The sequence below is a fragment of the Rutidosis leptorrhynchoides genome, chromosome 1 (assembly GCF_046630445.1).
Source record: "Rutidosis leptorrhynchoides isolate AG116_Rl617_1_P2 chromosome 1, CSIRO_AGI_Rlap_v1, whole genome shotgun sequence".
NCBI lineage: Eukaryota > Viridiplantae > Streptophyta > Magnoliopsida > Asterales > Asteraceae > Rutidosis > Rutidosis leptorrhynchoides.
The window spans coordinates 75537822-75549455 of record NC_092333.1 but is presented as its reverse complement, the minus strand read 5'-3'; the positions used below and the strand labels follow the sequence as shown (position 1 = coordinate 75549455).

At 34.9% G+C, this 11634-nt stretch overlaps 1 protein-coding gene across 1 annotated transcript; it reads right to left on the bottom strand.

Moving 5' to 3' along the window:
• Positions 1-2936: 2936 nt before the first annotated feature.
• Positions 2937-5632, bottom strand: LOC139885675 (uncharacterized). The gene is made up of 3 exons (XM_071869429.1): positions 5503-5632; positions 4759-5406; positions 2937-4597 (listed from the first exon to the last, which is right to left on the bottom strand). The coding sequence occupies exons 1-3, from the start codon at positions 5630-5632 to the stop codon at positions 2937-2939; spliced, it is 2439 nt and encodes an 812-aa protein (XP_071725530.1).
• Positions 5633-11634: the final 6002 nt, after the last annotated feature.

The window sequence follows — 11634 nt, the reverse complement described above, 5'->3', positions numbered from 1 at the left end:
GATTTTTGATAAGAAATAGATTATAGGATGTAGATTAGTACCCTGCAATACATAATTTACATATGCATATATAATACTAAAATCCCATAAGTTACGGAGGAATCTACAGAAAATGACAGGCAAAGTTTACAATAACAGATACGCTAAGATATGAATTAGTAGATATGCTAAGATATGAATTTATCTATACACTATTCATGCAATCAATGTAGTAACATGAGTCTAGACTAGAAATGATAAGCAGGTAATTTTCTAAGGATGATAAGCAGATGATTTTCGACACGAAGTGATAAGCAAAACTTTTGACATGTAGACACGGCCGAAGTCCAGACTCACTAATGCATCCTAACGACTTATCAGTTAGACACACTAATGTAGACCAGGTTCACTAAGACCACTGCTCTGATACCAACTGTGAAGACCCGTCCTAATCCATCCGGACGAAGTCCATATCGATTATAAACGATTCACAACAGTTGATTACATCGCGAGGTACTTGACCTCTATATGATACATTTTACAAACATTGCATTCGTTTTTGAAAAGACAATCTTTCATTACATCAAAAGTTGACGGCAGGCATACCATTTCATAATATATCTAACTATAATTGACTTAATAATAATCTTGATGAACGCGACGACTCGAATGCAACGTCTTTTGAAATATGTCATGAATGACTCCAAGTAATATCTCTAAAATGAGCAAATGCACAGCGGAAGATTTCTTTCATACCTGAGAATAAACATGCTTTCAAGTGTCAACCAAAAGGTTGGTGAGTTCATTAGTTTATCATAAATAATCATTTCATAACTTTAATAGACCACAAGATTTCATATTTCTATTTCTCATAAACATACGTCCCATGCATAGAGACAAAAATCATTTATATGGATTGAATACCTGGTAACCGACATTCACAATATGCATATAAGAATATCCCCATCATTCCGGGATCCTCCTTCGGACATGATATAAATTTTGAAGTACTAAAGCATCCGGTACTTTGGATGGGGCTTGTTGGGCCCGATAGATCTATCTTTAGAGTTCGCGCCAATTAGGGTGTCTGTTCCCTAATTCTTAGATTACCAGACTTAATAAAAAAGAGGCATATTCGATTTCGATCATTCAACCATATAATGTAGTTTCGATTACTTGTGTCTATTTCGTAAACATTTATAAAAGCGCATGCATTCTCAGTCCCATAAATATATACTGCAAAAGCATTTAAAAGGGGAGTAATGAACTCACCTAATGTATTTTGTAGTAAAAATACATATGACTATATTGAACAATGCAGGATTGGCCTCGGATTCACGAACCTATATTAATTGCATATTTATTAATATACATAACTAGGTTTTGAGCCCGTGCGATGCACGGCTACTCATAAACGTCATGTACATATGATTTGGATAACTAAATATTGATAAAGAAATACATATGAATGATATGGATCACAACCGGAGGCACATTTAGACTAAAATGGAGCATTTATAAACCAAAATGGTAAAAAAGGAAAGTGAGCTAAAAACGAATGTACACAGTTTCCATAGATAAAAATACACAAGTTAACCATAAGCTTGATATGGTCTCGTTCTTTAAGCATGATATGGTCTCGTTGTAAACAGCCTAAAACCTCGTGTGTATCTCTTAGCTGCAACATCAACATGACTAAATAATCATTAAAACAAATAAGAAAACCACATACACCCTATTATCAGCCATCAATAGTATCGGATTGTTCTTGCTTCATAACCATCATTGTAAGAAAATCAAATCACGTCCAGTGGCGGAGCCATGTACATGTGAGAGGTGTCAATTGACACCACTGAGATTTCAAGAGAGTCTTTAATATATAGTAGTATAGATGGTAGAAGTCTTGGATTTGTCAAGTTTGACCCCATCCCATTCGATAAAGACCCCACTAATTGAATTAAAAATAAAATAATAATACTCCATAATATGTTACTGGGTCTCCGTATTTGTTTTAGATCAAACACAAAGCCCAAAAGATACAAATATTACTATTCTTTTAATTACTTTATTACGGAGTATTAAATTGTAGAAGAAGGAAACCGCCTCTAGTCTGACAAAATGAAACTGAAGTTATATATTATAATAATAACAATAAATAAATAAAAAATGAAACTGAAGTTATATATTATAATAATAACAATAAATAAATAAAAAATAGTACTCCGTAATTCACTAATTCAATTGACATAATTAAAATATTGATCGAGGCTATCTTTCATTTGTGTTTTCCATCGAAGCGAAGAGCCTAAAAGAGTTGAATACTACTGTAATTGTTAAGGTGATAATCAATATATTTTACATTTATTAGTTATGTCAATCGATTATTAAAGCTTGTTTTGGTTTTGCCCATTGCAACTGCAACGCTCGAGAAGTGTTTTTCGACCATGAAGCTTGTAAAATCAGATTTGCGTAATAGAATGAATGATGATTTCCTGAACGTTTGTCTTCTAGGTGCCACAGAAAGAGAGGGTTAGCTAGTGTTAAAGATGAAGCAATTATGGAGCGTTTTCAGGGACAAAAATATCGTAGAGGACATTTGTGATGAATGGTAACTTATTTTTTATATATATTAACGAACATATTTTGCCATTGAAATTTTTGAGACTTGATACCTATTGATATTATTTTATGACACCACTCATTCGAAATCCTGGCTACGCCACTGATCACGTCACACATATTAGAAAATGACAAAATACATTTTTAATCATATACTAATTATTTATTTAATAGTAGAAGTTAAAATGCTTATGGGAGTCAACAAAGTTAACCATTTTTTTAACAGAACAATGTCACTAATTAAAAAAAAAATTATTAATATTAATAAAAAGTAACTGAGATTAAAAGGTACCTTTGAGTTGAATGATTGGTTTGATTGTGGTGTTGACTGATTAAGTCTACAAATATTGCAAGACTTCTTTGTACACAACATTTTTGGTTGAATTTCCGAGAGTCTTATCCTTGTTTACAATGAGTACCTTTAAATCGCTCTTGCTTCTAACCCTCGATAGTGCAACATACAACTGTCCATGACTGAAAACAGGTCTTTCAAGAAACAAACCAACATGACTTAGAGACTGGCCTTGGCTCTTATTAATAGTCATAGCAAAGCACACAGATAAAGGATATTGTCTTCTTTGAAACCTAAAGGGTATCTGTTTATCGGTTGGCACAATTAACATCCGTGGAACACAAGTTAATTTTCCTACATGGGTACCCGTTAAAATTTTTGCCTCTATCATTTTCTCTGTAAGCTTTGTTATCTGTAATCGTGTACCATTACATAGACCAGAAGATTGATCAACGTTGCGTAGCAGCATGACGGGAACACCAACTTTTAAAACCAACCTATGCTTCGGAAGACCACCATACTGAATGCTGTTAAGAAATTCAGGAGTGTACAAATCGTGATTGAAAGATGCATCCAGTTCAGACTGACAGATACTGTCTGAACTTAGATAAACCATTTCTTCACCATCAAGAAATGTCATCATGTGATCGTTTATTATATTGACAACATCATGTGTTGGTGCAAGAATAGCCCTATCTTCATAATATTCCGGGTTGCCAAGATTCTGAATAAAGTTTGGATAAATAGAGGCAATAAGTGAACCAATTGGATCCTCAGCATCAGTAATTAAAACGTCATCTGGAATGTCCACATCACATTCTCCGTCATTTGTTTCACCCACTGTTCCATTCCCAATTCTTAAAATCCAATCAGCAAAAGATTTTGTTTCCTCTTCCACAACGTGATCTGTTCCTAAGCCTAGTCTCATATTAATTGTAAGCTTTAACACTTCAACATGATTCCAAATATAAGAAGAATTAAGTGAAGCACCTACAGTGTCCTCTCTCTTGCCCCGTTGAACAACTGGTAACACTTGTCGAAAGTCTCCACCGAATACTATTACTTTTCCACCAAATGGGGTTTCCATGCTATTTGGAGTTATTGGTCGACATATATCTCGCAAAGAACGGTCAAATGCTTCAAAACAATGCTTATGTACCATTGGTGCCTCATCCCATATAATAAGTTTTGTTTGGCGTATCAACTCAGCTAAGTTGCTGCTAGGGGTAATGTGACAAAAAGAATCTTCGGTTGGGTCAATGGGTATTGCAAATCGTGAGTGAGCGGTACGTCCACCACTAAACAGAAGTGCTGCAATTCCACTCGATGCTGTATTAAGAACGATATCACCTCTACTTCGTATAGACGCGGACAAAGTTTTCCACAAGAATGTTTTCCCGGTACCACCATAACCATACAAGAAGAATACGCCACCTTTGCCCTCGTCAATTGCAGATACAATTTTTTTGTAAGCTTTTTTTTGCTCGTCGGTCAATTTTGAAAAAAGAGCTGAAAATTCATCAACTAACATGGACCTGCTATAGCGTAGCTCATCAGTAATCAACGGATTTTGGGGCATGCCGGTAAAGGCTTCCGCTGGATATGGCATTGTACTAAAATTCTTTAGCGTACTACAATTCCTTTGAAGTATTTTTTCAATCTCATATAAAGTAGCATTTTCAATCATCTCTGGACTAACTTCCAAACCTGCACATTAAAAGGTTTTCTTTTTAAATTGTTGAAGTACAAATTGTGTGTATAAATTGTACAAAAAGAGTCAGGGTAGGTGCAAATTTACGCGACAAATAGCATACTATGTACATTCGAATTAACTAATACTTTAATAATTAGGGTAAAAAAAGATATACCTGCATTGCTAAATGTCCTTCTTTCATGACGAAGTAGATCAGCTGAAAGGTACTGAATTGTGTTTTGGTAAACAAATTCCGGCCTGCTAAGACTATTAGATAATAGTAACTGAGCAAATAGTGTTCGAACTCTGTGTCCTGAATCCCATGTGCTGGCCTCCTTAATTCCGTCTATATATTCTTGGTCATCGTCTAATAAGCCCATCTCATAGCAAGCTTGTTTAAAAGTATAATAAACCTTCCCATTTACTGTCCGAATATCTTCATATGATTTTGGACCTCTCACTTTATTCAAGAGAATTCTAAGATAGAATAATTCACCTGATGAAGGAGAGACATGATGGATACGACCGACTGAACCACTACCAATTTTCCTTCGTGTCCAAATCTTTGCATCTTGTTGCCAGCAAAACTTGGATGGGAACTCAACGTATGTGAGCTTCCTAGCTTCTTCACTTTTTTTGTTGCAGTTCATCCATTCCAAAAACATAGAATAATTGACAGACGGTTTGTTAAGAACATTATCAAGCACCTCCTCTTCATCAAAACTAACAGATTGTTCACCTTTCAGGTGAAAAGGTAGTCTCATAACTGCCGGTGTCCTCTTATGTATATCAAAAGCAAACATCCGCCATACGGCCTCACAAGCTGATACATATCTACATCGATAGTAGTTTGTTAGACAACATATAATATAATAAGTGGTAAACAATTTTTATTTTTGGAAAAATAAAAGACAAGTACCTGCAGTCATAGTACTGTTTGATTTCGTCCGTTTCAGAATCACATACTTCAGCTGTGACCCGGTCATTGCCTTTGTTAATGTACTTGAACAGATATCTAATGGAACTGACTTGATTGCACCACTCAACATTTAAATGAGCTTGATACCTTTTTAAAAGATACGGATTGTACGGGACGACGTGTCTATTATCCAAATCATGACCAAGTTTGCTGACGGTTCTTCCCTCATTCCGTCATCGGTAAATTGGGTATCCTTCTTTATCTACGGACGTGTGATCTGAAAAAGGCTTCGGAAAATGTTTTGTGCATTTTTTATCATCATCCGTGCATGGACAATTTGGATTCATTTCTCCGCATGGACCGTGTATCATTAAATCACTGACAAGTTTATACAACTCGGGATCACTATTTCTATCAGGTATTTCCGCACAAATGAATGAGTCCACATCTTCAGGATTAGGCATCTTGTCTTTTTGATGGAGGAAAAGACAAATATGAACGTGCGGCAAACCACGTTTTTGAAATTCAACCGTATAGACATCTGCAATTGGAGAATAACAAATGATAATGTATTAAAAAAAATATAGTATATACTAAAAATTGTGCCAAAAAAAAATATATTACCTGCTACGACCTTTCCAAAAAGTTTGTTATGCTTCAAATCATGCATAGGCCTATCGAGCTTGATCTTGAAGATTCTTGCTAATAAAACAGGGTTGTGTTCGGCTTTCATATTAGTACCTTTCAATTCCCTTGTAATTTCAGGCCACTTAGGATTACAAGTGAAGGTGAGGAAAAGATCTGGATAACCAAACGTTCTACACAAAGCCATTGCATCACGGTAATTTTCCACCATATACCTTGCACTTCCCGTAAATGAAGAAGGTAGCTTGTAGTATGGGTTACCTAACATACTGGTATCACTGTTGCCAAGATTTGCATGATTGGTTAAGCTACTCAATGAATCACATCGCATAATATGTTGATTGTTGCGTATGTAGGAGATTCGTTCAGATTCAACCATTGTGTAGGCATCTACCAAAAACTGTTGATATAATTTCTTAGCATTGTGTAAAAGGGATGGCTCTCGTCTCTCTTGAATTTTATATGCAAAAAATTCTCTCATGGTAACCCTTTTTTTTTTCCCTTGATGTAGATCCATCGACATCTCTATGAAAAATATCAGTTCTATAGCCATCTTCACCATATGCAAATATTAGTGGATACTGTAGACCGAGATATTGCGGATGTAATTCACTGATACGTTTTAAGCCCTCTTCATGGCTGTCGATTATTATGTCGCGTTCATCAAAAGACATGTCTATATCTCCAACAATTAAAGCAGCAATCTCATCAGCTGTGGGTAGATTGTAGGTTCGACCATCTTTATCCCTTCTGCCTTTTAACCTAAGCTTAAACTCAACATTTGGGTTAGTCTCATAAGTGTCGCGAGCCATTCTAAACGATTTGACGAGTTCATTGCAATCATTTAATAGCTCCATAAGTTGATTTATTAAACCTTCATCAAGCCCTGATGTCGTACCGTTTGACAGATGTGCACGAGATCTGTTTTAGCATGTCAAAATACAAAACGTAATATGACAGTATTAGTAATTTTCAATCCTAAGAAATATGGTATTTAAATAAAATAATTTAAAGATGAATATTTGAAATTTACCCAATTGCATTCTTCCTATTCGCAGCCTCGTTGCCCGTGTCGTAAATGTATAGCTGTGAGAATTTAGGTGCTGAACCAACAACAGGGACTAAACCACCGTATCTGTGACAATTTTGACCACGTATGCGGAAAGTATATGGACCTTTACCTTTGTTTATTGATGTATCAACCTTACCGCCCATAGAGGTAAACGCAAAGATCATGTTGTATTGTCGTATATTCTCAAAAAAATGTTTGCTCAATGGATGTTTATTTGTGTATAGATCAAGCAAGAGTTTTGGTGGCGGTTTATCAAATTTAGGTAGAGCAATCTTTCCCTTTAGACAACATAATGAATAAGCACCTGCAAGTCCTTTAGTCGAAATCCCACGCAAGGTCTCTTGGTACCATAACATTGCACTACAAGCGGCACACTTGTAGGTTGGATCACCATCATCATAGTATTCTGAGTTGTTTAAAAACACATATTTATAACATTATTAGTTAACGGATAAATAATAAACAGCACATGTAAGCATATTATGTAAACAAACAATATAGAAGCAATTGTTAGTGGTGAAAATACCTGTTGATATACCGCGTGTATCATGTACGACAAACTCGGTCAGTGTTGTGTCATCGATGTTAAATGGGATTGGTTGGGCAGATGGGTTTACAATACGACATTGTTTACCATGTTTGGTATTTAAAAATACCGATCTACGCTTCCTTGCATCTGTATATTTTGTATATATATAACGTCAATAATAATGAATGATTAAGTAATGAAAGTAGCAACAAATAATTAAGAAAATGCAAGCATAAATTAGTTTAACCTCTACATGCAACAGTTTGCGGTGTGAATGAATTAATCCTTGATTGAACACTTATATTACTTGTTGAAGCTGATGATTGAAATCCTCCTGTCATTATAGGAGGTGTACATGGTGTTGTATTCAGAGTGTTATTTGTTGTAATACTTCTCTTCTTTATTCTCAATTTTCGTGATGTAGTAGCTTGTGGGGTGCCAGAATTAACACTTTGTGTAGTGTTTGATGTATTACTTCGTTTTTGCGAAATGATATCCTTTCGAATCCTTCTATTAAGGGCAGCATCAAACGTTGGTGGAACTGCTGTAATTAAAATTTGTATTAAAATGAATATAATTAAAACTTTGTATTATAGCTGCTCTATTTATAATAAATGATCAGAAGATGTACCTGTGTTAGTAATAGCAACATTAATGCTATTAGTTTGAATTGAATGTACCTCCCTTATTGGACTCTGATGTCTCTGTTGGCGGTTATGTGAGCGAGAAACACTTTCGTTATTTTCCTGAATTCTCTTTCGTCCTTTCTTTTTTAGCGAGTAATCTGAAATATTCTCCATTCAAATTACCTGTTGATAGAGCATCTAAATACTTGAGTACCTATATATCTGTTCAAGATGTTGTACACTATATAGTTCAATCGACTAATGTTCAGAGGTGTGTAAAATATGAAAATGTGTGAGTAAGGTATGTATGTTAAATTTGAAAAGAGATATGTTTATGGGATTCTGACCAGGTACATTATAAAACCATCGATTTCAATTAAGATTTTCAATTATTTCCTGATAACATGGAAAGTAGGTCCTAAATATATGCATATTAGTTTCTTGATCAGTACAAATTTTTAACTGGTTATCTACTGTTTGCAGTGTGGGTTAAAGGCCCATTACATATCCCAAAATTAACCCACCCATATTTACTTCACACGTATGTGGAGTTCTAAGCCCATTACTTATCTCAAATTTGTGTTTACCTCCTATTTGCAACATGGCTTAGAGGCATGCCATGATCATATACAGCTGTTTGATGTCATTGAACTATTTATCTCGAACACACACAAGCTCTTTCAGAAAGAAGTATTGCCTGAATATTTTCTGCATGATAGGTGGGGCAGAAGTAAACACACAAGGATGTATTAAAATATTTAAAGTACCAAAAATACTTATGTGTTTCAAGTACTTCTTATATTGTGAAAGGTAGTGTATGCAAGTAAAATGATCTGATTTATAACTATTGCAGACCTATTAAAATGGGTTCCTCCATCTTTTAATAGAAGGATTTGGTTATCTTAATCAGTCAGATCATTTGCTTGTGATATACTAAATACATTCATAAACTATTTATCTAAATAAAACATACACAATATAGGCAAATATATAGATGAAAAGAACTTCCTGACCATGGGAAATTTTTATTAAAACAAACCAACCATAATATTCTGGGAAACACCAAACTTTATGCTAATCATAGCATAAACAATTGTCAAAATAAAAATCCAAAACATGATGAAAACATACGATGCAAATGCACCAAACTTATTGAAAAATGAAATAGAATACTGATAACCACGGTCAAGATTAGAAAAATCCATGGAAACTTTAATCCTCAACTGCCTTATTTTTGAGCAAATCCTTCTTGGTTTTCGAGGTTGAAGATCCGACAGACCCAGGGGTGGACTGCACAGCAATTTTGGTGCGTTTCTTCGGAGGAGTCACAACAGTAGGCACATTCCCAGCATCTGGTACGTTATTGTCTTCTGTCACAGAGTTGTCCAGCTGCGAAAACAATGGATTAATGTGAGTAAAGGTACAAATAAAAATTTGGTGTGATTTTTGGTTAAGACGTTATGAAATACCGTAGCAGAGGTATCATCAATGTCAGCATCCAAATCATCATTGTTGGGCAACATCTGATAAGCAACATTATCATTAATGTTAGTGGTGCAAATTTAAAAAAAAAAAAAAAAATTAGTGAAGTACCTGGTCAATCCCCACCACCTCCTCCAAATACTGAGCCAAGTGGTTTTCATCATTTGATACCTCCTTCACGGTATAAACATGATAATTTTTCTTTAAATTATAATCACCCACCTCTATTTTGAACAAAAGTTCTTTACCAACTAACTTTTGTAGTTCCGCGGGAGTTTCTTCATCAGGAGTTATCGCTTTCTTCAGTTCATAAGCTGATGGTTTAATGAACTTGGTTACATCATCTTCAAAGATCCACACAGACGTAGACCCAGTGTCATTGGTAACACGAATCTGTACCTTGAAACGGAGTAAGGTTTGTAAAATGCAACAGATTATTAGTTTAATAAAAAACGTAAACCAAAAATATTTTAGCAACTATGGGATGTTAGTAATGAAGGAAAGCTATTCAATAGATTAAAAGTTGATAATTATATTGTGTTACCGGAGGTTAACTTTTGGTTTAGGGCCGCATTTACGGCATTCATATTCACGACCAAGTATGCCATCGGTGTCTAAAGTCAACTCGTCCAGATCATCTGTTGCCTTCACCTTTCGTGTACACTTGAGACAGGCTACATAATACCAATCATCATCTGGTATGATTGCAGTGATTTTGGCTAATGCAATATAGTTGCCACTCTTCAATTAATGCAAAACATGTCAGTATCTATATGTATATGGGTGGATGGATGGGCAATGTTACTCATTACATTAGTTTGTTAGGTTTGAGTGTTTGAATTCGTACCAGACTTGGGTCCAGCTCATCGAGCCCAATTGGAGTGCATCCAGACTGCCATGTCTTGGATGTCAAGCTTGAGCAATTAAGAGCGGGAGCATATCTGTCCAAAGGGACTTCATCACCATGTACCGCAACGAACCTGTGGATTATTAATAGGTTAAAAATTTAATTTTAATATACTAATAAAAAAGATTATTATCAAAAGTAATTAGTAATAACCTATTTTTGAAATCAGCAGTGATCGGGTCATCGGAGTTCAAAAACACCTATGTGTTGTTCCAGTCAGTTGAGACTGTGTTTTGACCTACATTGTTTTAAACCATCATGTAACAACATTGTCATTTAAAAATATTTACATGACTAAAGATATATATAGTTCAATACCCAGGTATTCTTTTGTCTTTCCACACTGCATAATGACAATAATATACTGTCCTGGTTCCTTGTTGTTAATACACTTATTTAGCTGATCAGCAAACTCAGCCCAGAAAGTGCAAGGTAAAATTGTGCCACTATTAATATGCGACTGAAGTTAGTATACAGTATTGAGCTAATAATGGTTAGATACATTTTTGTTAAAAATAATGTTGATTGAATATTAAGAATTAAGAAATAGTAACATACTCGATGTCTTTAAGGTCCCCTTTCATGTAGTATGTGTTTTGTCCACCCTTGGTATAAGGAGTGATTTCCCCAAATCCAGATAGCTTCCCAATGACATCTATTGATGTGAATTGAAGATACATTTATTTAGAGAATGTAATGTACTTCTCTAATTATATTAACAAATTTATAGATAAATATAGTACTAACCAACAGATACTCCAAAATCCACAGCCATGGATCTAATATCAGTAAAAGCAACAAAATTAAAACGGTTGGGTTGTCCATTCCATTCGTTCACTCTCGTGACAGTAGTGTTGAAGGTGCAAGACAG